General features: G+C 41.7%; 2 protein-coding genes across 2 annotated transcripts; one reads left to right on the forward strand and one right to left on the reverse strand.

The window, feature by feature from the left end:
* Positions 1-207: 207 nt before the first annotated feature.
* fkbp14 (FKBP prolyl isomerase 14) lies at positions 208-1,816 on the forward strand. The gene is made up of 4 exons (XM_079227796.1): positions 208-333; positions 802-953; positions 1,069-1,196; positions 1,293-1,816. The coding sequence occupies exons 1-4, from the start codon at positions 245-247 to the stop codon at positions 1,449-1,451; spliced, it is 528 nt and encodes a 175-aa protein (XP_079083922.1). The 5' UTR covers positions 208-244; the 3' UTR covers positions 1,452-1,816.
* A 1,261-nt stretch (positions 1,817-3,077) lies between these two features.
* chn2 (chimerin 2) lies at positions 3,078-24,468 on the reverse strand. Its single transcript, XM_079228124.1, has 13 exons — positions 24,351-24,468; positions 17,239-17,277; positions 15,542-15,597; positions 13,753-13,784; positions 13,453-13,566; positions 13,035-13,305; positions 8,303-8,386; positions 7,213-7,297; positions 5,857-6,030; positions 5,607-5,684; positions 5,267-5,404; positions 5,065-5,170; positions 3,078-4,427 (listed from the first exon to the last, which is right to left on the reverse strand). The coding sequence occupies exons 1-13, from the start codon at positions 24,397-24,399 to the stop codon at positions 4,256-4,258; spliced, it is 1,398 nt and encodes a 465-aa protein (XP_079084250.1). The 5' UTR covers positions 24,400-24,468; the 3' UTR covers positions 3,078-4,255.
* Between the last annotated feature and the right edge of the window lie 1,533 nt (positions 24,469-26,001).

Raw genomic sequence — 26,001 nt, forward strand, 5'->3', positions numbered from 1 at the left:
GGGCAGACAGCTGAACAGTGGGTGAGTTGCTCGCTGAAGTTGGCTGCCACGTAGTTGACATTCCTGCCATGTATTTAAGTACTGCATTTTGTAAAAAGGTTTAAATTAACTTTTGTTATTTTGCAAGTAAGGGAAAATGTTTTTTTTTCCTATTTGTTTGATATTGCCCACACTGTTTGTGCTTGTTACCGGGGGGAAACTGCCCGAGCCAGAAGTGAAAATTGAAGTTTTACATAAACCCTTCATGTGTTCCCGTAAGTCAAAGTATGGAGACATGCTTCTTGTTCATCACGAAGGATTCTTGGAAAGCAATGGCACCCTGTTTTTTTCCAGGTAATTTGTTGTGAGATAAGGCTGCATGTATTGCTGTGCAATTTTGTTACACTCCTTGTGCAGGAAAGTCACACGTTGTAAAGAGCAATACATGTATCAATGGACTGCAATATGCTACAGCCCACCATGTATCAGTAGGATATCTGCTCCATTTAAATCACTTCTCAAAAAGATTTTTTTTTTTCTTCTTTCAAATATGTCTTTTTTATGCATAGTCTTATTTATGTATTTGCCATCAACCATGTACATCAGTGTGTAAGTGTACACTTTATAAATATATATATATATATAACATGTTTTATTATTGTTATTATATTGTCCAATTAGATCTCACTATTTACCACATTACTATCTTGAAATCTAGGTGGCAGCTATTCAACCTTGTATACATATTTGTGACATCAATTCTGTGTGTACTGCACTTTTCTTTTTCAAAGAAAACTGATGGATCTTTGTTACTCTTGGCAGCCGCAAACATGGGGATACAAATCCAGTATGGTTCACTCTTGGGATTCAGGAGGTGCTCAAGGGTTGGGATAAGGGTCTAAACCACATGTGCACAGGAGAGCGCAGAAAAGTGACCATTCCTCCATCTCTGGCATATGGAAAGGAAGGAAAAGGTAACATAGACTCAACACCTCACATTATTGTATCTTTATGGATCCTCACATAAGAGCTCTGTACTCAGTGGCCCCCCTCAGTTTCTTTTAATTGAACCTTTTTTATGGTTTACAGGCAAGATTCCTCCAAGCAGTACCGTCATTTTTGACATTGAGCTCATGGAGATCCGAAATGGTCCCAGGTCGCACGAGTCTTTCCGGGAGATGGATCTCAATGACGATTGGAAGCTCTGCAGAGAGGAGGTGGGACATGCTTTAAAACTGAATTTCTTTTTGCAGATTGTAGAAATAAAACATGTTTTTTGATTCCATGCCATTATGATTGTGTCTACGCTACAGGTCAAAGAGTACCTGAAGAAAGAATTTGAGAAACATGGATATGCTCCCAATGACACAGATCATGACGGGATGGTTGAGGACATCTTCAAAAATGAGGACGAAGATGAAGATGGTTTTATATCTGCAAGGGAATTCACCTACCAACACGATGAGCTCTAAAGGACTGATTTCATCTCCTTTTTTTAAACTAGGCTTTGTTTTTTAAATCACCTCTGAAATAGTGGCATGAATTGTGAATTAGTTACTGGGCTTGCTTTTTCTTTTACACTGTAAAGCAACAGTATTGTCTTTCTTTTGTATGAACATGTTATGAAAAATAAGACCCATAATCAATTGATATACATGCCGCACTGATAATGTGACTACAAATACATTTAGGCTGCCTATTAGAATTTGTATTTTACTTGAACCTGTACATACAGGCTATGGATGGTTGTTTTTCTCTGTGTATGTCTTCATTATTCACTAGAGGGCACTCTTGTCCTAGACTTTTGTATCATTTACACATTTCAAAACAATAAACTGTCAGGGGTCCTACTCTTTGAGTTTCAATATTTTGGTTTCTGGCTGATCAAAATGAGACTCCTGTCACGTAATAATCTCATGCCACCATGAGTGAATCAGAGAAAAGTATGCAGTAGGCTTGTATAGAAAGGTTTCAATCACTTGCCATGATGCATATTCCATATTATAGACCATCAAAATCCCTCTGTAGCATCCAAAATGTACATTTTGCAGGGAATAACAGCCAAACTAAAACAGTATCTAAATATAAATGTGTCTCATTGAACCCTGAGTAGGAAACAAAGTTTGAGAGTTAATATTTAAGTTATTTGAGAACATATCTTATACAGGAGGGGAACATGTTATTAAGAGGGGAACGTGTTATTAACCATGTAACATCAACAGGAAGCACAATGCTTCAAAGATTAAAGAAGCCAGTGAGATGTGTGATGGCTGTCAGCATTGCTGTCTATTATTTTCCTGAATCCATACAAAATGAAAGCTTTGTAAGATTTTGGTTGAGTGAATGTTGACAGCGAATATAAGCCTCCCAAGTTAAATTGACCAAAACATTGTCTGATGATGCAGTAGAGATAGATAAGGGTGCAACATTTCCCCCATAACAGAAACAGCTATGAGCACATCAGACATACAACATCACAGTTGCTCCATTACGTCGCGGTGCATGAAAATCTCACCATAAGCGAGTAAACCTGCAGCATCGATAAATACTGCATGGTGTGCATCTCAACAGTTCTTTTAGTCACTAACTTAAACTAGAAGTAATGCTTTTGCAATTGCTTGAATAAATAATAGCAAAATGAGGTACAAGTATTATTTTGCAATCTTCTACCAACAGATTTCAGAGAGAGAGAAATTAAAGCAGCAAGCCGAAGTTTGAACATTGTGGTGCATTTAGGTCTTCTCTCACAAAAAGCACCACTGTTTTTCTCACCAAACAAGTTCATATGGTATCTGGCTAAATTCCATACTGCTGACCACACCTGCTCATAAACTGGACGAGTGGGAAGGTTATACGGTAACACAGAGATAAGGCCTTCTACCTAAAATGCCTGGTATAAATATGACTAACTATCACAGAAGGGTTATGAACCACATCCCTGTGATTCACTCCCTTTGCTTCAGGCTATGAGCAACACTCAACAGCAGGGCTGAGCCTCTCTTCTCACTGAAACTCTTCGACAGCGACCTCACTGCGGAGCGATTATGTTAAAAGCAGACAAACGTGGTGAGACAGTACAACAGGTCACACTATTTGAAACTGAAGTTTTCTTTCTTTTAATAAATCAACATTTGATAAATTACATTTTTAATTGCAACAGTCACAAAAATACATTTTGATAAAATGGATTTGTAGAAAGGATTTACCTAATCACACCAAACAAACTGAAATAAACATGTTCGGTACAGCTGTAGTATGACTATTAACTTCTATGGCATTGTGAATTGAAAAGCAACTACTGCTGCACCGAGTGATGTTACTGGCATACAAAAAAGAAAAAATGGGCCCAGATCCTATTTTTCCACTTAAAGATATCCCAAATTACAGCATGTAAACAGAAATACTACAACGCTGGCAACAGTCATGTGAGCAAAAGAGTTTTATACATGTGAATTACAATGACCAGTATTTAATCCAGCTGTGTATTCCTCACCATAGCACAGAGTATGGTGCGAATGAAAATAGTAAAACCACAAACTGCTTCTTGTCAAATTATTTGTTCCTCTCTCTTGTGATCAGTTTTGTATTTAGACATCAATTCAACAAACATCATTCTCGACAGTATATATTATTGTGACAAAATAACATGATGCAGAGTAAAAGACAAAAATAAACATCTTTACAAAATAAATCTTTACACTCGTTGCAAAAAAAGTGCTTCATGAGCGTCCAATTGTCTCATTTCTAAATTTTTTAGCACACACACACACACACACACACACGCACACACACGCACACACACACACACACTTAAAATACTGATCATAACATGATCTGATTTTATCTACATTAAACTTTAAACAGCGTTCCCACTAAAATCACAATAAGCACACATGTAATGTGGGAACGTGAACTAGACTGATTGACAGTTTGCCCGGGGCAGATTTCACACAGCGCTGTCTGTCGTCATGACTGTGTCTACACCAGGTAGTGACAGCCTTCAAATTAAAGAGAGGAGAGAACAGCACTGTAGGTAGTTAAAAATACTGAATCCTTTCCCATTATAAAAACGATGGACTTGGCTGGGTATGAAAACCCAAACTTACAGTAACAAGACAATGTCAACACTAAACCAACTTCAACAAAAACAGTCATGCGAGAAAAGAAGCTTTTTAAGTTCAATTTGATTACAAACTATTCTGAAACTTCATTAGAATCAAGGTGGATTGAATTTGCTCGATGACAGAATAAATAAATGTCCTGCATGCCTCAGACCTTAGAATAAGACATCTTCATGCTCTATCATAAGCTGCATCACTAGTTTCTGCTGCCTCATGTCGTTCAGGGTTGTCAAGGCATTCTGCTCCGGTGGCTGCATAAGCGTTGGGCCGTACACAATCCCCAGGTTCTCTGCATTCATTAGATTGTCCTTTTCGAACCGTGTCACCCTGTACAACAAAAGATGAGAAGTAATCTGTGAGTAAATAGAACTAGGCAAAATACTAAAAGAAAGCAAAACATTTGAAAATATTTGAATCTGAAACAAATTCCTTATTTTCAACAAATCCCATGAAAAGACCTTAGTCTGTCTCTCATTACTTTAAGACTTCGGTACTCTTTCTTTGGCAAAAACTAGTTAGAAATATTATTTTTTAAACAGGCTGAATCATTTCCTAAAACAGCTGAGCACTGTTATTAACAAAAGTTACTCAAACAAGAGTAATTGCACATTTTCTGTGGAATATATTAATACATAATGCAATAATAGTTAGCGGATTACTATACAGGTGGTGCTCTGGTGAGTACAGTATCTATGGCAATAGTATGGTGCATGTTGGATCAGCGGTGCTCATGCTCATTGTAATAAAGGAATATATTCTAAAGAGCAACCACTTTTTGAACAACTATGGCGGTCTATGGCACAGAGGATTATGATAGAAGAACAGATGCCATTCACGCAATACTTGTCCGGGAATAATGCACTGTTGTTTTTGGTCTTTGCAAGGAGTTTGAAGTCAGTTCTTTACATAAAAGAACTAAAACATTGCATGTTCTTGTATTGGTGACTTGTGTGTGTGAACTGACCTCTTCAGGTGAGCCATCAGGTAACGTAGCGTCTCGTAGTGGGCGGGGGGGAGCTCCAGCAAAGTCTCGTGGATGGCCTCCAGTCTGGATTCTGCATTTGGATTTTCTACATTTCAATAGTAATATGATTAGTATGAGAGCACTGCAGGGTATCGGTAACACAGTAATGGCATTGAATAGCCCAGACTGGGGAAGTGCTTACTTGCAGCTTGAATAAATTTGGAGTACAAGTCAAACGTAATGACTGGAATGGGAAGGTCTCTTAAGTAGAGCTTCAGAGCACCAGCAATGATGTTGATGTCTGCATAGGCACTGGCACTGATGTCAGCCTTTTCACCATCTGTTGATGAAAAAAGAAAATATGACTGACGTGTAATATTGGATACAATAACACATAAAAGGCTGAATGTTCTCGTGTACGCCCACAAAATAACGGACAGTGCTATTTTGTGCCGCACTGTAGCTGAAACAAGCTTCTCATTTAAACGTATGACCCTGTAGACTAAAACCTCAGAGACCAAATAAGTCTGATGTCAACAAACCTCGGTCAAAGGCAAGCCTCACTTCCTCTATGTGCTCTGAGAAGCCAGACACTCGGTAGAGACCTTCAGATGTCATACCTGCAACAGAAAATTAAAAACAGAAAAGTTATTGTGGGGAATTTTTTATTTTCTTAACACCCTCCCTACCTCCCATTCTGCACCATAGGCAAAAACATAAACTATGTTCTGCTTTCCTCTCTCTGAAGTGATTTTTGGGTTTACATGTGATGACTGATTAACTGCATTCTACCTCTCAGCTCTATCTCTCGAATGCACATGTCCACCACCATGGGCCGCGTTGTGTTGTGAGCTTTGACAAGCGTGGTGAGGTCACAGCTGAACACTTTCTTTATCCTGCGCAGGTCCGGCTGGCAGTCGCTGGGAACCAGTTTGGAGCACTGTTTGTGTACATTCAGTCCACAATCTAGAAGAGGAAGAGATAGATAAACACAGAGAGAGAGAGGGAGATATTAGTCTCAATCTGATGATAACACAACCATCACAGTAGTCCTAAAACAGCAGTCTGAAAAGGTTTCCCAGAGTCGGTGATTAACTGATCTCCATGACCTGCGCCAAAAGGTAGATAACAGCGGAGCATGGGTGGAGGTTCTTGTCGTAGTTTCAGCAACAGCTGGCGAGAGCAGAGTGTGTGTAAGAAACACACCTGCTTGTGTGGCGGCACCGCTTGGAATGAAGGTTTTTGAGGAGCCATACTTGTAGACGGGGGGCGTCTGAGTGAAATTGTTCATCACAAAGAGGTTTTTTTTAACCGCCTGAGCGACGTCAACGCCGGACAGCCGATTGGGGTCCTCGCTTTCTGTCAGCGCTCGCAGAGAGAGTGGAGCAGCAGATAAGGGGGAAAAAATGGGCGCTAGACAGGGAGTGAGAGAGGACAAAGAAGTCTCTCCTCTTTCACATAGCACATGAGGTGTCTGATGATACCAGCGGTTGCCTCTGGCTTATCAGCGTGGCAAATGTCTCAACAACAAACACTCTGTTTAGGGAGGAAGCGGCCAAGTTCACTGATGTGCACATCAGTTTCATGTCTGTGCTGTGAATGAATCTTGTGACTCTGACGGTTATAAAAACTCCACTGAGCTCTCATACGTAATCAATCGCTTGGATCTGCTGCTATATTAGGGTACAATTACAGCGCGTTTGACCTGCGTTTGACCTGCATTTTGTCATCATTTGCATCTTGTTTTTGTAGTGATTTCCGTTGAGGGAGAAACATTACTCACATCTGCATATAAATGCGGTCAGCGTACTGCATCACATGCCGTGTATTTGCACAGTAACCAGCTAAAAGGGAATTATGAAACAGCGTGTAAAAACATCTAGTTGCCTTTTAGTTAGTACGACTAAAAGAGTGTTCAAAAAGAGTGATAGCAGTTACAGCTGTGGTTATATAAAAGTGTTGCAGTGAAAAGAATGAGCTTTGATGAATCACTGACTCAACTTGTTTGTCACAGACGCAACAGGAATATAATCGATCCCAGCACACATCTGTGACAGGACAGAGTTAGCCACAGATCATACACTGCCTTGTGTATTCTAAGACATATGTGGCATTCTTTGTGTAATCCATGACATGCAACTTTGATACCTGAGCATCGGACACCCTGGGCGATGAGGCCCCACATGAAGTTGGCACAGTACTCGCACCAGTGCGGCCCTCGAAAGGTGTGTACCTGGGGTTTTAGAGAGGACATGGTCATACATAAACAAACACACAGCGCATATTAAAAGTCATTGCTATGTCCAGTCTAAACTGTCTTTCATGTTACCGGACAGAGATTACTTTGTGATCCCAAGCTACAGTGGATGGGACCCCTTGCCAAATGAGAGCATTTGTATATACAAGGAAGATTAAAGGATTTACTATAATGTGGATGGCATCTGCTCCTGGGCAATTGGATACATGCAGGCAGCCACTGAGGCAAGCCCACTGTGCACCCTAAAAACACAGCTAAGATGGTAAATGGAGGCATGAATGCATGTGCGAACACACACCTTCATTGGTACTTTGAATAGGTAGTAGTAGACTGATGAGTGAAGAGGGCATACGGCAGGTGGTACATGGAGGGGTTTTGTTCTTTTTCAAAAGGGGAATAGACAAAAAGCTGGGGGTCATTATAACCTGAAACCCAAGATACAATTGCAAGAATGTTGAGTCGCCCAGAGGCAAAGTGTCCCTGACTTCTCCTTTGTATACCTAAAAAAAAAACTTTAACTATCTTCTGCTTTCCACAATGTACTACGCACTTACACTCTGACTGAGCGTGGAGAACTTTACAATACTTTTCAACTGTTTTTACAAAATCAACATCTGAAAGCATAACGAGATTTAAGAGCTTTAAAATCAATGCCAATCAATGTGCTCTGCTAATGGCCTGCAGTACAGTGTATCCATTAGTTCCCCTCAGTGCACATGGGTGTCAGCTGCATGTGTTCTCATTAAAACAGCAACATACACTATGGTCTATGATGGGACGAGCAAACATCGGAGGCGGGCAAAGGCACATCTGTAAATGCGTCTCTGGTAGGGATTGCTGAACCACGGCAAAAAACAACAACCAACAGTGAGAGCGAATAGAAAACTGCAGAAAATGTATTTATTCTTTAGCGGAATATATATAACAAATATATCAAGTTCTCAGCAGCCATCAAAATGTTCTTAATAAAAACCTGCTCACCTTGAAATTGTGTATCTTCTCGTAGAAGCACTGCTTCTCCGGTGTATCTTTCAAGGCACTCCGTCGCACCAGAGGTGAGGAGATCTGTGAACAGGAGGCCAACAGTTTAATAGGCTTCCACAGAAGTGTTCCCTTGCTGCCTAGTTTGACTCCCAGAGCCAACGCCAGCAGCTCCTGACGCTTCCTCTCATGTCTTTTAGCCTTGTGGGTAATCAACTCCCCTCTGTTTTCTTCAGCGCTCATGCTCGCCTGGTCGGGTTCCCACAGACTCTCCATCTCCTCTGGGGAAAGATGCTCAGGCGAGCCGTGGGAGCTGTGCAGCAGACGTTGCCGGCAACAGTCCAGCGCAGAGGTGGCAGCTACACTCCACTCCCCTCTGACCCAGGAGGGTGACAGATGACAGCCAGCACGGGGTTGACTCTGCATCTGGTCGGATTCCAGTGGCAGCAAGAAGAGCAGAGGGAACGGGTTGCTAGTGGGCGGCCTGAGGGCAGGAGTGCGCCTCACACAATGGCCCTCTTTCACACACCCAGAAAGGAAAGAGGGAGAGAACAGGGTCTCTGATGGGGAGGGGCCAGGAGGTTGAGTGTGAGGGCAGTCGGGTGCTGTCAGGAGCGCTTCACATAGCTCAAAAGCTCTGTAAAGAAGGATCAATAGTGCAGACGCCCTCTTTATTGCACAGCGCACACTCCCATTAGCACGCTGCCTTCCGGACACACTCCACTCCACTCCACTCCACTGGAGATAATATTCAACTGCCAGCAGCTCTCTCAGTCAGTGCTGAATCTCCTAAACGGGTCAGTTGACTGCTCAAAAACTGACCAAAGATTCTCCAGTCTGACAGAGGCTGTGTCCTCGTAATTCAAACAGATCTTGACCTCCACCTATGTCAGTTGCCGGGTGGAATTCCCCCACTCTGCCGTCCAGACTGGATGTCCCAGATACTCTGACTGCAGACTACTCCCACCAATCACAATCATTCCTCTCAGAAGACAAGAAGAGGTAGACCATCAACTGGGATTGGGAGGGATTACTGCCATAATCCTTACACAGGGAATAATCCTGCAGTGCCCAAATCCAAGTAAAATCCCACAGCAGGCTCATTTGCAGGTCTGCAGCCATATAGTATTTTGGCAATGGGGGGCTGGTGCTATTTGTCCCGATTAGCTTGCAAACAACCAGTAAACAGCACCAGAAGGTTCTCAGTTTTTCAAATTAGTCAATCAATACAATTTGAGCAAGGTACACAACAATAACAGTGTAAACTACATGTCAAATAGCAAGCATCTGCAAGATGTTATGCCAAACAGCTATTTTATAGATCAGCTAAGCTTGAACACAGACATGACGAGACAAAAGGTTGAACTAATGAATTAAACGGGGAGGAGAGGTCATAAAGGGAGTAAGCATTGGATTTGTGATGATAAAGCACTGGAGCAAAAGCAGAGTGGTGAGGCGGAGAGCAAAAGACCCAAAGGGCAACTGCAAAGCGGAGATAAAATGAAAGGATTGGCAGCTCGCAGACACAGTAGCAAAGGCAAAAATTGCTGTGGGCTTTTTGTGTCCCAGCTATTTTCTTTTTGTCTCTGGCGTCTGGAGGAAACAGTTGATAGCGGATATCTGAAAGAGTGACAGGACAGGTGAACATTGTCGTTGGCATTCCTTGAAAAGACCTAGACATACCATACCATACAATGTAGCTCTACAGCTAAGTCTGAGGGGACAGATGAGGAATAGTCCACTCTGAGATATTTTAGCCTTGCGAGGTTGGAGGGAGGCAGGACGAGGGCTGCACTCTTTGTCTGCAGGCAGATGGCTTCTTGTCTCTTAAAGAAGAGCTTGGAAGAAAGGACACAAAAGGTGGTCGCACAACAAGCTCTGCTTTCTTTTCAGTGGCGTGGCTCTTTTATTCCTGCAGGGCTTTGTGAGAGCACAGCTGAGCGGACTCTGTTGTGGCCATAGAGTACTTGGAATCATGGGAAAACGGCACAGTGGGCACCGACACAGTATGACAAGAGGATACAACTACCCACATCCCAAACAAAACAGCCCTCACAACATCTCTGACAAAAAGGAGAAGGAAAAAAAAAAGGCATTATGTGACGGGTAAAAGCAGTCAAAGATTATATTAAAAAAAAAAATGCAAGAAATTGCCACTTCACTTTTGTCTTCAATAGGAACACTGAAGATGTATTTATTTTTCTGTGTCCGCAGCTAAAAAGAAATAAGCACTTCTAAAAGTCTGGAAATGTACACTTTCAAAGCGGTCGGTGCAAGGAGCATTTATACATTTTAAAACAAAAAACACATGAATGGCTGTTTTTCGCATTTACATAGCGTGAAACTCTCGGCAGAGAACAGGTCATTATCTGAACAGGCAACGTGACAATTCCTTTGGAAACCTTTTCAGGACATGCGAGCAGACCAGCGTGCCGTGAGGGCCTCACTCAGATCAAACCAGTGCGGTGAGTATCAGGAGGAATGTGGCAGAGGTTTTTTTGGCCACTGGGGAAACTCTTGCACATGCAAAGAGAACTAAATTCAGGAGGTTGATCTACAGGTTGAGTCGCACCCCCTTCCCCCTCTCTCACCTTCTGGGAGCATTTTAATTACACAGGAATTTGCAGTCACAGCAATATGGCGGTATCAACCTTTACGCCGAGTAAATACACATAAATGTTGACTATACAGTGAAGCCACTGTGGCTGTAATGCCCCAGGGCGTGGCTGTGTAATTGGCAAACAACAAGTTCAAAACGACACCACAGATTTGAGCCTTCAGGCCGGGGTCTCGGCTTCTTGGACACATAATATTCCAGCAGGCAGAAAACATTTTTTTCTCCTTTGACTGGCAGGTGGTTTTCAAACGCTGTCTGACGAAAGCCTGCCATCATCACAGCTGTCACCGACTCAGATCCTCGTGTGTAAAACTTGGCAGGAGGAAAAATTATGGCAGTTTTACAAAAGAACCAAGATAACTGACACGTTTACTTGCCAAGTGGAGGTTAATAGGAGGCTGCAGCCCACAGTATCACTGCAACTCAAACAGAATGCAACAGGGCTGGACACGGTTCAATAAAGCACTGTGGTAGGCAAACATAGGTTAGTCTGTGTGTCTTAGAGCATTTGTGAGGCAAGACCAAAGCTCTAGAGGCTGGTAGTGGCATGTAGCTCTGAGCTTATTTGAAACCACTATAAATCTGTTGCTGACTGACCGATGGCCATTAGGTCCAAACAAATGCAGCATTAATGGCTTATGTTTCAAGCGACAGAGACCAAACTGAAGACTGATGATATTAATAGTGCAACTGACGCTCCTGCTGACAGGGCTGCCATGCGCCTGTCACTGACTGACAGACTATAGGCTGACATCTTAAAAAGACAAAGAATCTCCAAAGCAAAAAATGTGGTCTTCAAGCGGAGAGACACAGAAATAATACAGCAGAAGAAAGAAGAAAATATAAGTATATGTTAATATATAAAAGAGCTAGGTGTGAATCTTAGTGCCATCGTCATCCCAGAAATAGAAGATGAAACAAGTTAAGATTGCCACCTAGTGGAAGGAGAGTTAGGAAGAAAACAGACATTCCTCGTTCCTCAGTGATAAATCATTCACACACTTTAATCCGACAACAGCTCACGAGTGCCAATGAATACAATGTGCAATTTGTCTCACCCAAGATCAGTGTGTCTGATATGCGTGGCAGACAGAGTAAAGTCCCAGTCCCCTTGGTCATCATTACCTCTCAGTAGACGCACCGAAGCATGGCAGCGGTGAACACACCCAGGGGCTGCAGGGATAATGTACGTCTCATTCACAGGACAAAGCGTCCTCTCAGTAGCGCTCTCATCCTACTGGAAATGTTCAGCGGCATGGAAGTAGATCATACTCACGGTATTGTACAGTGTCAGTCACGGGGCCGAGGGAATGTACCAGATAATCTACAAGTACTGAGATGATGAAGTGTGATGGAGGTCCGAAATAAGATGTATTGCTTTAGAAAAAACAATATACATATTTATTAATGCTTATTACTGGACGGGACTGTAGGTAGTCAAAGTCTTAATCAAGGGGATTTTGACAATCTAAAACCTTGAAAAATATATTTTTTTAATATCCTACAAATATTTTATGCCACACTTCAAGTTTAGTTTCAATCAAGTATTTATTTTTAAGTGTGTATTGAGCACTTTGGAATAATAATGCTCTTGTTAGAATACAAATAACGCGTGAGCTCTCTTTTAGCACAGTCCTCTCAGAGATAGAGCTGCAAATCAATTATTTCTATGAATCTATTGATTATTTTTCTTCACTGAATCACCAGTTTTAACATGTTAGATAAAAGCACAAAAAGCCCATCACAATGTTAGCTGAAGCCAAACGTACATCTTCAGTTGGCTTGCTTTGTCCTATCAACAGACCAAAAGTCAAAGATGTAACTGTGAAATGTAAAGCAGTAGCAGAGAGTGAGAAGAGAAAGTCAACACCACTCTTATTGAGATTGCCGAAACTCAAGGAAGTTACTGATCACGGCACAGACATGTCATTATAACATCTTTTGTATGGATTAAACAAATAAACACATTATATGTTCATTAATCATCCCTAGAGGTGCTGTTACGTATATTTTGTCCCCAGGGGCAGACAAGCCGTTCCCCTGTTTCTAGTATGGTAAATTCAGCTATTTGATTATCAACATTGTTGACTCATCAAATTCAGTCATAAAACTCACCTTTTCATCTCTCTGGAAGGTGACCCTGCGTGGTTCAGTGCGTCCACGGCTCAGCCTGTGCACCATCTTGTCCTTGAGCAACGAGGTGTAACCAAGATGCTCGTAGATGGGGTTCGTGGTCATTTTGGCGATGTACTCTGCCGCCTTGGTCTCGATGTAGAGAGTGATGAGGGCGTCCGTCACAAGGTCATGGACCGACTCGAACCTCTTCTCCCCGACAAAGTGCTTCCCGTCGTAGAACAATCTGTAGTTGAGGGTCTGGTGCCCAAACCTGGATTAAGACACATGAAGACAGAGGGGGGAGCAGAGGTGGAATCGGTTGAGTGGATGAAAAAAAAGAGAAAGAAGGTGGAGACTGGGCTGCTCATATGGCCGACCTTTCAGGGGATTCTGTGCTGCATGCTGATGGTTTTGGTACCTTAAGGCCAAGGTGTGAGTCCCTGGCTGTCTTTGGCTTTCCCTGATGAGGTAAGCACCCTCTGCTCCCGCCAGAAGCTCATCTGCATATTCCCGGGAGATCATGCCATAAAATCTGTAGAAGAAATAAAGTATAACTCTTCCTCCAATATGATTTTATACTCAAATACATAGAAGAGAAACGCGTACACAAAACATCCACATTCATCCACTTAAACCCCGAATCACGTCTGACGCAAGGCAGTAATATTTGAAAAAGAAAAGGCATTAAAAACGATGGGAGTAATGAAGTCATACTCACTCTCTGCCGTAGTATTTGGGTCTTTTTTCCATCTGTGGAGAAGAACAAGACATATTGGCTGGAGCAATATGATGTGAAAGCTCAATTAAATGGCTTTGCGAATTGTTCTTCCAGCCTGTGTGAAAGATAAAGGACTACACACCAGAGGACAGATTATCTCCATGTGTGCCCCCGCGTCTATTCGCAGCTACCACACCATAAAGCCAAATCACAGAGTGGGGAGATGAATTAGAGGCAGTGCAAGAAAACAGCTGGTGATGGATGGCCAGCTGCAAATAATTAATATTTAGGGTGTTACCGTGTCACGCCAGGGTGTGCAGTGTGTCTGCATTACAAATCAAAAGGATATGGCTAAAATAATGATCTCATCTTGTACATCCACCTGACGTTTTTTATTATCCACATCCTCTTTCCATTCACCTTTACAGAGATGATAGTGTAGAAGCTCTTTTGAAACTCAAAGTTATGATCATAGGGGATTTGGAAATATGTCAAACATCATTTTGTGCTTTGATTTAACGGGCAGCAACTAATCTCCCACAGCCAGCCCACAACTTTCACTTTGCTCATCGCAGCGTGGCAAGACTGGAAATAGGATGAGACATGCATCATTTCTGGTACAGCAGAAGCTTGACAGTTCTCTCAGCGAGGGCAGTAACAAGAATAGTTACTTGTTCCGTAGCTGTATTCACGTATCTCAGAGAATAAAGTCTATGCTGTCCATCAACAGTGTTCCTGCTGCAGCAATGAGTTGCTCAACTTGTTACTCTTAAAGCGATAGTCCCATGGGAACATTGAAACAGGGGTTTGCTTGCTGTAATCAGTCCCTCTTGATCCCTTCATGTTGTGCTTCCAATGTAAGTGAAGGGGACATCAAATCCTCCTTCTGTGCAAAAATGTGTTTCAAAGTTTATCTGAAGCTATAAAGGTGTTCAGCGGTCTGCGTCGACGAATCAAGTGGCTATCATCCAGAGATAGTCCTATTAGCACAAAACCTCCACTTTTAGGAAAAACTTGGAAAAGTGTGATCCCATCCTCTAAATATTTAAGGTTGAAATGTGCTCGCTACATAACAGATGATGAGCACTTCTCTCCTTAAGGCAGAAGGAGACAAAGTTAAATACATTCCCAAAGGCAAAGAATAAGCCATGCAGTTGGAGGATCAGAGTTTAAGTTACTTATGAGGTTTGGGAGTTTCAAGAAGCAGCAACTCTATCCCTTTAGGCTACTGATTGGTCCGACTACCAGCCTCAATCATTTCTCAGTGAATATTTCCAGGCTAAAACTGGAGAGTGAAAACTGAGTTTGTAAGATGTAGTGTGGCTGTATGGCTGGTAGCTAATAAACTCTTAGAAATAAGTTAGTTTTTAGTAGTTTATTGTCGTATTCAAATATATATATATATATATATATATATATATATATATATATATATATATATAGCACATTGTATCACACACATCTTTTTGTAAACATAATTAAAGTTAAATAAAGCTTTATTATTATGATTTTTTTAAATGTGTTTATTTAATTTAAACCACAGAGAGCTATAATGCTGAGAAATTCAATGAGTCATTGAGAGTAAAACACCAAACAGCTGTTTCCAGCTTCTTAAATGTGAGGTATTAATACAGGTTTTCTATGGGGATTTCATAGACTCTGTTGGTTTCTGAGAATGTGGCATTTGCTATTATTCCTTCATATTTTACAAACTAATTGTTGAATAAACAATTTATCATTTAAGCCCGAGACAGTAGCCTATTGTATACAGATTCACAGATGTACTTACCTCCTGAGGACATGTGATCCTCTTTGGTCTCTGGGCTTCCTGCTGTAGTTGGTACACTGTTAGAGAAACACATGGATGTTAATCAAGGCCCTCTGCCCCTCTGTGCTATGTCCATGGCTCAGTACCAGTTGTAATTACATGCATGTTGTAGATTTGTTACCAAAATAACAGGAAACTAAATGATGTAGTACAGCTTTCAGACACCATACATCAAACAATACAGTATATGCACTTAACAGCCTGTAGTCTGGCCTCTGTCTGCAGCTCTGACTCAATGCAAAGGTAACAAGGTACAACAGGAGCCATTAGCTTCTTTATGTAAGGCTAAGCAGTCAGTGGTTCACATGACAGGAGCCATATATCTGGTGCACAATACTGGAACAACCAAATACACGCATGCTGCAAACCCATGCTTCTCTGTATTAGATGTACTTAACGTATCAAGAAAAAACTCAAAGTAAATCAGTGAAGCAAAGTGAAAATGGAACTCAGGGATTTGTGCCAGTCAGAGTAATCACCACAAACGCCTCACAGAATATGTAAGTGCATTACAATTAGTGATCAAAAGTGAGCGAAGCCGAGGCAATGCTGCAGAGATGTCTGTCAGGAAGGAGATATTACCTCAGCAGAGGAATGTGTAGCCGAGTGAGCTTCCTTCATCTGTCTGAAACTTGATTTTCTCTTTTATTTGAAAAACTGACACATTTCCAAACCACACTCGATATAAATATCCTGCCATATTAACAGTCTTCGTAGTTTTATACTTGTAGTTGCTAGACGGGGCATCAGACAGACATGGCAGTCTATAACGCTGTGAGATGTGGATGAGGACGACACCAGTGTCCTCATTTCTACCAACCGCTCTGATATTACAGCAAAGAAATTGCTGTGTGAGGTTGCGCTAAGTCTTTACCGCAGCAGATTCTCCAGGCCGGGGAAGGAAGCCTCCTGACTGTGAATTTTCATGTTTTGTGAGGCTGACTTAAGCCAACCAGCAAGATCTGGACATCATCCATTCCTGTGACACAGTGAGCTCTAAAAATACCTCAGCAGAGGACCAGAGAAGTCAGGAGAAGATGGGAGACTTCAGAAACCCAGCATTATTGGAAGATTATACGCAAGAGACCATTAATTACAGAAAGCATTTATGTAAACACTTTCAATTGTAATTAACAGTACAAAGTGTCCAGCCGAAATTATTTGTGCTCTGCTCTAACAAATGCACCACATATTTTCTGGGGATTCAACCCATTTCCACCCACATGGAAAAAACATTGTATAATGAAGTGGGTTTTCTGAGGACTCTGTTTCAGCTGAGCCCATTTGCAGGTAGCAAATCCTATTTTCCCTGGATGATGGTAACCTATTTTACTCAGAGATCAGGAATCCGCTGCTTTGCATTTGTGCATTTGTTGTGTAGGCGAGTGTGTGTGCGTGTGTGTGTGTGTGTGTGTGTGTGTGTGTGTGTATGTGTGTGTGTGTGTAGGGGGGGGGCTTTTGGAACCTGCAGTGCATCTAATTGTACTATATAAACCAAAATGTAATTCTTGCAGGTGTGGAAAAATGGCTCTTTTTTTTATTTTTAGACCACAAATAAATGTGCCGTTATTTAAAAGAAACACACTAAAAAGGCGAAAGTCAGGCTAAGTCAGTCAAAAACATTGCTAATCAGCATATAACATGAATTCATTACTCACAGTAGGACTTCCATATGGGCGGTTGGTAATCCTCAGGGTCTGTAAAAGGCAAAAATAAAGCAGGTTTCTGTTATTAACTCAGTGGTGTTAATAGACTGACTTGTTTTTCTCCATTTTGAACCCTTTCCCAGTGGACTGACTGTGAGCCCTTCGCCATGATTATGTCACTGTTGTTTATCTCTGTTATAATTATGGCTTCCTTCACACTGTGCAGCTGCCTCTTGAGATGCACCAGTGAATACACTTCTAATCAGTGCGTCTGCTTCAAGGACAATCAATACAGATGTCTGTGCGTTTCACTAAACATCGTGGAGAAAAACACCTAATCCATATTAACCACCTGCCATGTCCCTAAAAATACAAGAATACAAGGAATACGTGGTAGCTGAATTATGATTATGTGATCACATTCCTGAAATATATGATGGTGCTATTATATTAGCAGGTGATGAAGTAAATGCCCTGTAGCAAATGACAATTTACCCACCGGGTAAAGTAATGACGCGTCATAAAATGTGTCACTAAACGAGTAAAACATTTGGCACAATGTGCCAACCAGTAATGTGATAAAGTGCCCGGCCCTCATTGTGACACACATCGAGAAGCATATTTTTACTTATAATATAATAATGATGTTGACAAAACATTTAACTACATCTCACACCACAGCAAGTCTATTACACGCTGGGGCAATCATTGGATGCCAGTCACAGTATTTAGCAATTTCCTAAGAAGTTGTGACCCATATGCAGAGAAATTTCTTTTCATATCTGAATGTTACTGCACGTCCTACATGTTCCCACAGCGAGACAACCATACAGTATCAAACATGGTGGTCTACAGCTATCACATAAGCGGATGACACTAAATGCCAAATGCACAAGATAGCCGATGATAAATGATTAATCTGCCCCTCCGATGTTTAGTGTAATATCTCACATTAAACTCCCCACTGAAGGGCTCCATCGACTGTGTGAATAGTGACTCATGCCTTTCCAGAAGATACATGTCGCTCGTTTAAAACATTCCTTTGCACTCATCGGCAGATCAACACCACACCCCTCTGAAAGAAGTAACAAAAAAAAAAAAACACACGAGAGGGCTTGAAAACCAGTGAGCACTTGTTAGACGTCTGCACTGACGTAGGGCAGCAAAATGGAGAAACTTGCTCACATAAATGGCCTCAATGTTAAAACCGTATTGCTAGTTCTCTTAGAGTCACTGTATATGCTTGTGCTATATTTATCTGTATAACTGACAGCACTTAAAGAGCTGGCAATCAGAGCATTTCCTCCATGCTGTTTTCTCTGCACCCTGCAGCAGGAGGCTGGTTGCAACATTATCAAACGCACCCAATGCTCATTATGGCGCCTCATCATAATAGTCCTGCTACTTTGGAAAAAGCCGTTACACAGGAAAGACAAAATAGGTGCAAAGGAGCTAATGCTGAATAATTATGTAAATGATGAAACGGCAGCTTGATGTTGTGAGAGTCAACCATGTTGATGAAGCCCACCACATGAATGTGTGCCTTCAAACACAATGTGATGTGTGGCCAAGCTGCCACGGAAAATGTATTGTCTCAACGCTGAAGCCTCGTCATTGTGCATTGCACTGGCAACAGTCTGGAAGATTTATTTCCACTGCGGCTTGTTTAAAGAATGTGATTTCATCTGGTCGGCGGCCAAATACTCGCTTTTTCAATCTGATTTGTTTTAATGACGAATGGCATTTCAGTCTGGAACTCAGCAGCAGCAGCAGCAGCTTCGGCTCTCGGGGGTTGATTCTGATGCAAACACCAGCCTGCACGTACACACACACACACACGCAAATACATCAGGCTACACTGTACATACCCACTCTCAAACAAACACAGGAAGAGAATATCAAAAGGAATTTCTAAGCAGCTCAGAGTTTGCGCGGTGTCTGATGATCAGGGGGAATTTAAAATTCTGGAGCAGCCAAAGGGATTTTTCCGCCCAAAGACACAGCTATTAATTGTGTTGCCTTCCATTACTCTCCAGTCAGAGGCATTCAATAAAATAATTACCGACGGGTGTTTGCTTTGGTGACAAAGAGAATATGTGATGAATGAAGATCAAGCTCGCCGAAAGACGTGTATCCCCTGAGATAACGTCTGCTCTACAGTCTGTGCACATGCACACACAAAAATTATATATATATATATATATATATATATATAAATATAAATATATAAATCTACGTACATGAAAACAATAACTTGTGTTGAGGTTTATTCAGTACACGGATGACAAGAGGTTTAGAGCGTTTATATGACCTGAGGGTCGTGTTCAATATCACATATATTAGTGGAAAATATATATGAAGACTTTTGTGTAGAGTAATTTAATTTATCTGGGTAGAATGATGTCGAGTCCAAGTCCAAATAAAACTCACCACTAGACTATTTAAGTTGACAAAACAAATAGAGTAGCTTTATATTGACTTAAAAAGCTACGTATTCAGCTGTAGTACTGCCTGACTGTAAAATACCGACAAAAACAGAAAACATCGCTGGCAATGTAATACCATGTTGTTTTTCTGTGATTTTATGCTGATGGGGAATAACAGGCACAGAGGTAATATAGAGCCGATCATCTATCACTTGCCCAACAGCGATAGAGATAAGAGTTTTATATTGTAAGAATACATTCAATGTCAGTTTTGTCAGGCAAGCAGAAGTGCTGGTTCCTTTACAGCCAGGTAAACATACCCCCAGAACAAAGAATGGTCTTCAGGGTTTTGGAACCTGAAAGCTTGGCCCACTGATGCACCATGGGACAGGCTTTTTGAGTACGAGACGGGGATTTCTCTTTCCAACAACCTGGATTGTGCCAAAGAGAGAGGAGCTCACACTATTTCTGAAAGATGGAAACTCCAGGATAGATTCCACGTATATAGTTCATGGGGAAATTCTCTTTGAACACTACAGACAGAAACAGCATTACTCTTTGCGCATTTGAGATCATCTGCCAGTAGAAGGAAATATATGCTGGACTTCAGTGAGATATCTATCCTCTCCTCCCACTGCCCGTTACTAATTAATACTCGCTGTGACTTCAAGGTTCCTCTGCAAACATACCAACAACAAGTCACACAGCTCAGTGCACCATATCTTCTATGCAACACATCTATCATAGCAGCTAAAACAAGGCGTCACAGGCGTCTTAAAACCAGACACCTGGTCAGCATTACAGGGTTACACACTAGTGGAAAGGAGTCTTGTACTGCTTATCAATGTTGGGGTGTCTGTCTGAAGGTGAGTGAGTTTGTGATCTTTTGTTTGTTTTGGTGGACCTCCAGTCTTTTTTATTTCAGGCTACGAGTGTGCCGGGCAACTATGACGTCATCTGTGACCCCCCACCCCCCATCTCTGACCTCAGGGTCATTGTTATAGTGACCTTGACTAAGCAATGATGATAATGATGACCAGGTTGGTGAGGATGCGATGCACCACAACCACATATTTCACCCCAGCATCTTTACTGTGTTAGTTAAGTGGATTTCTCTCCGCTCTGCTAGAGCAGGACAAGCCACTCAGAGAGAAAAAAAAAAGTGTCTTGTTCAAATATTGGGTTCCCTGGATGATTTTTAGATGACTTCACACAGACTTATGTCTGGAATGTCATGAGCACCTATACTTTCTGTGTTCACAGTTTCAATACTTTGATGTCCTGGAAGGATAAGATGAACCGTATTGGATCCCCAGAGGGGAATTTTACAGTTAGGAGGATCAATTCCTGCCAAGATATTTGCAGATCTAGCATTTTTTCCAAATAATGTGAAGCTTCTTCTCATTTTCATAAAATAATTGAATTGGCCATTTGTCAAACTTATAGACAAAAAGAGAATTTAAAATAATAAATGAATTACCGTTGATGATAAGAGATCCGTGTGTGTATATATATATATACACACATTTTAAAGCCTGTAATTTATTGCCCGTATTATTCACATATGTAATTGACATTCAGAAACAACACTTTCTGGAGTGGACGGATGGTTTGATGGGCACGCATACACGCATACACACATACACACATACGTCAGTGGGGTGCAGCAGACCTGCAGCAGGGAGACCATCTGTGTATTACAGTGGTCCAAAACAAGCATTTCAACACTGCCTTACTGCGGACCAGATACTATGGGACAGGTATGAGGGTGAGTTTTGTGTCCTACGGGGAAACTGTATCTCTCAACACGACATTTCCTTTCATCTGACACTGAGAGTCTACTGTTGTAATTCATACAGGATTGACTACGGGAATATGTTAAATCAGAATTGAAATACTTGAGGGACGAACCCCTCCCCCCCCGCCTCCCCCCCACACACACACTCGCTGATGCTGCAAAACATGCAGCTCATCTCAGCCAGCATACATGACACATATCCAGTCCGACAAGATTTACACTGGTTAGGACAAGAAATATATGTGGTGGATAGATTTCGAGGTGAACTGCAGCAGTTTCCCAACACATGTGCAGGATCGTGTTGAGCAGACGGCTTCTCTGTAATGCATGGCTGTAATTTGTAATTCTGCCTCCCTGACCAATTTTGTCATTTAAATCCGGGAGCTCAAGGCATACTTTCATGCTCTATCCCTCAATTTATTTTCAAAGTTTTATTTCCTGGAGCCGTCTGGCAAATGGTGTGCTGCTGGTACAGTACATGCTGCAATGCCCACCCGTGCCAAGAATGTGTAGGAATCTCCCGAAACTCCACGAGTAGACAGAAAATATCTTTCCAGGGAAAGGAAGAGATTGCAACATATGTGCAGCAGTTGTGTTGCAAACCTTTCAGTTTGTCAGTTACCTTATTGTGACTGGCCTCAGACATGCTGAGTACATCTATGATGCACCTGTGTATAGACTGGTATACAATGAGCCCCAAAAACCCAAAATCTGTTAGCATGTTTGCACTTCAGGTTTCCATCGTCTCAATGTTTATTTTTTGATGAGCTGCTTGAAATAAGGTCTCTAGTTAAAACAAGCTTTAGAGATTTCAATGTTTTGTTCTAGAATATATTAAAACGTGTTTATATTAATGTAGATTTTGCAGCTTTTACAGGTCTTAAAAAAGGCCTTGTATCCTCGTGCTAATGCGACCGTGGTGTAGTTCATTGATAGCCTAACGTTGGCTTTTTATCTCTGGCAGTTGAATTTAACCTTCAAAAATCATAAGCGGTGGGGTTCACTTGTGAAGATTATCTTGCTGAACATGTCAACGTGTAAGTACCATAATGATTGTTTGTTTATTGTTTATGCAATAATCTAAAATTCAATGGAAAAAAATGTGATGCTAACTTCAGAGTTGGCATCCAAAAAAAGCACCAACCCTGTAACACTCTCTTAAGGCTGCACTTATAGACACAGTGTATATAAAGCCGTCCATTCATTATAAAGTGGTTTCTATACATACCATTGTTACTTCAGTTCAATAATTAGAAGGAGGTACAGAAATAAATCAATGTCGGCTCTCATAAAACAATTACCGTTGCCACTATCAAAAGTCAATAGTCAGCACATAAAGCTGCCATCAGTGACACAAGTTGGATTAACTTTATTTACACACTCCGCCCCAAACAACCGCCTCTAAACAAGATTACTAGATAGACTTATCATCAGAGGCAGCTCAAATAACTACACCCAGAACTGACGACCTAATATGGAGCAGAAATTGAGCCGCGATTCATTTTTGGAGTCATGTGCCTCATAGACAAGATTATTCAAATGTTGCGTCTGACTGCCAAAGAGCTCCGCATGAAAATAATAATACCCTTGTGACAACCACTCCATCCCTGGCAGCAGCGCCGCTTGTAACCTCTGACAATTATATCGAGAGCCCAAAAGTAATGACAACCCTCCAATGCCACAGAGAGAAAAGACTTTCCTCTTAAAAGCAGCAGTGGTCAACGAGTAAATTCACTGCTTTCTGAAACGCACACATGAGATAATGCTCTGGGAAGCCTGTGGTTTGGTTTCCATGGGCTATATCAGCTTGGAACCGACGGGTCCCTCCCTCCCACTGGGCAATACCTCGAGAAATGTGCCTCTGCTTTGTGGTGTGCTCGGGGTGCAGAGAGAGTAAGAAAGTAAAGCAAATATTATGGATGCTCTGCAATGTCCTCACCCTGTGAAAAACCTTTGCCATGCGATGTTCAGTTTGCATTCATCTGTAGGAGTACAAAGTATTGCTGCACATTTTCTTGTTGCAGTCAAATATTAAATATTGGTGGAAACAGCCTCTCCCTTCCCTCGTCTCCCACACACACACACGCACACACACGCACACACACGCACACACACGCCTCTGGTTGTTGGAGGGGCTGCCACATCAAACAGTGTGGTGATAGTGGAGTTTGTACTTTATACCCTGGCAAACATGAGCCATGTGCTTTATCAACACAAAGGGAAACACAATGGGACAAGCATGGAACTTCTATTTTCTTCTGGGTTTGTTTGAACAGCTGCTAAGCCACTTTCTGTTCTCATCCAGTGAAAATTTAACCCAGAAATTCAAATTCTTACAAATATATAATAGGTGACACTCGCTGAACTATACCAAATATTATGTAACGGAATTTTATTGGAGTTTTGTGAACACTGGCAGTATGAACTGTGATGTCACTAATATTAGGATTGGTGCTGCATTTTGGAAAATGCTGGACTAAACAGGCCAAAGAAAACCATTACAGTCAGCCAAGTGAAAAGTCAATAAGGGAATTATGGAATATAAAACAACATTTAACCCCTACGTCATACTGACTGCATCTCAATCCCTCCACACGTGAAAGGTGTCCTTTCCATAATGTTTCCACCTCTGCAGCTACTTTAATAATGTGTTTGTTTAATGCTTACCACGCACGTGTGCGATGGAGATGAAGAAATAAGAAATGTCACATCTCCTGGTGGTTTTATGCAAGATAATGACAAAAGTTTGATTCAAACTCAATAATAAAAAAGGCAAATGTTTCAAAGCACACAGACATATAAACTCCCCACACATACATGTCATATTAGCCTATTGTTAGAAATAGGAGCTTACATCTTAAAACGCCTCTAGGTTGAGTGTTGGCTCTTTGAACTCTTACCGGAGGACACAGATGAACCGGAGAGGCTTGAGTTGCTGGATGCTGCCATCCCAGCCCGTTTCACGGCTCGGTTATTCCCGGTTGGCCAAGGTGCGCTCACAGCAGGTCGTCCCCGGCGGTGCCTCCATTTCACTCCAGTCCCCGATGCGCTTCACCTTTGACGGCTTCTCTCGGAGACTGTTTCATGTCTCGTCTCGACCAGAGTCCACCAGCACCCGTCTCGAAGTGTCTGAATCCGCCGACCCGTCCCTCCTCGCTCTCTCTCTCTCGGCGCGGAGCTCCCGCGGCCGCATTCACTGACGCTGCCGCCGCTGATGGAGAGAGTCAGACAAACCTCAGGAATACACACCGTGGATCAGTTCCTCCGAGCATTTATTCGCACCGGACAGACATAATCTGTAGGTCTAGATGTGTGTCATGCAGGATTTCAGCTATGGGTTCCATGTGCCACTTTAAGGATTGTAATAAACACACTACGCTGCAGCGGAGGCGCGCCTTCTTAAAGTGAAAGTTTGGAGCGGGGGGTTGCCAGATGTGGCACAATAAGCCACAAAATAAAAGACTTCGCGTCTGTTTGCAGAATACGAAACAAACGTTACTGTTTTGGTGTTGAAACAAAATATATGATATTCGTGCAAAGGCCCAACTATCTGAACCACAGTGTTCCAGCTTGTGTTTTCATCAGATGTCATGTTATGTTGAAAGAGACAGAAGGATTGTCAGGGATTTAGCGCCACCTGGTGGGGGCTGCTTTCCCTACTTTTTCCTGCATGGGGACCATACAGACTACAGAAAAAGATGGATGAATGTATGTGCAACTCAAATGTAAGCAACTATATGGGACCACAAATGAAATGAGCTCGAAGAACACTATCTTTGTAAATGGTCCACCAAGACAGAATTAAGTGAAACCAGCTATTTATACACAGCTTTAGGTAGTTTTTGCAGGTGTCCGTCAACACCGCACCAATCTGGAGTTGTCTTGCCCCCTAGTGGCCAAACATAACAACTGCAGCTTTAAAAATCCAGGCAAAATACAAACATTATTTGAGTTAGGTACCGAGTTTTTTTTCTTCGTTCATTCTGAGATTAGTAGCAGGACACAGGCAGTATTAACATTAATAATGCTTGCTGGTTCACTGTCACGGCTTACTGGACACTTACTGGATACAAAGAACAGTCATTGTTGATGTTATAAGTAACACCTGTGCTTTTCCTACTCTGACAAGCGTAAACGTCTGCAGTGAAAAAGCCCTATAATATATAACATCCCATAAAGTAAATATCTAAGGATATTGTGATGGTTTTAGTAGACATGGTAGCATTTTTAAAGCTATTCATGCATTTTAGGCCACATGGTGACAGACACATCGATTGCACATACAGTATTATCAAAAAAATGTAATTCAATAAATTTTTTAACAATCATCAACTTACACATTCAGCATCCAGTCATGGCACAACCATATTATCCCACTAGAGTTGTGTTTCTGGCGACCTGATGAATCCAAATCCATTATTCAGCTGTCTTTTTCTCTGGTTTGGTCTTCACCAACTCCTGGAAAATACATTTTTAATTTGTATCTTTTATACTAAATTGATTCACTAAACTCTGTTTGGAGTCTGGTGCTGGGCAGGTACAATACACACA

Source organism: Taurulus bubalis (genome assembly GCF_910589615.1).
Source record: "Taurulus bubalis genome assembly, chromosome: 12".
NCBI lineage: Eukaryota > Metazoa > Chordata > Actinopteri > Perciformes > Cottidae > Taurulus > Taurulus bubalis.

Coding starts and splice junctions, on each gene's coding strand:
- fkbp14 (XM_079227796.1), top strand. CDS start 245: ATGTGTTCCCGTAAGTCAAAGTATGGAGACATGCTTCTTGTTCATCAC. Junction 334..801: donor GGCACCCTGTTTTTTTCCAG/GTAATTTGTTGT, acceptor TACTCTTGGCAG/CCGCAAACATGGGGATACAA. Junction 1,197..1,292: donor GGAAGCTCTGCAGAGAGGAG/GTGGGACATGCT, acceptor TCTACGCTACAG/GTCAAAGAGTACCTGAAGAA.
- chn2 (XM_079228124.1), bottom strand. CDS start 24,399: ATGGCAGCATCCAGCAACTCAAGCCTCTCCGGTTCATCTGTGTCCTCC. Junction 15,598..17,238: donor GCCCATATGGAAGTCCTACT/GTGAGTAATGAA, acceptor TTTCTCTAACAG/TGTACCAACTACAGCAGGAA. Junction 5,685..5,856: donor TCGAGAGATAGAGCTGAGAG/GTAGAATGCAGT, acceptor TTTCTGTTGCAG/GTATGACATCTGAAGGTCTC.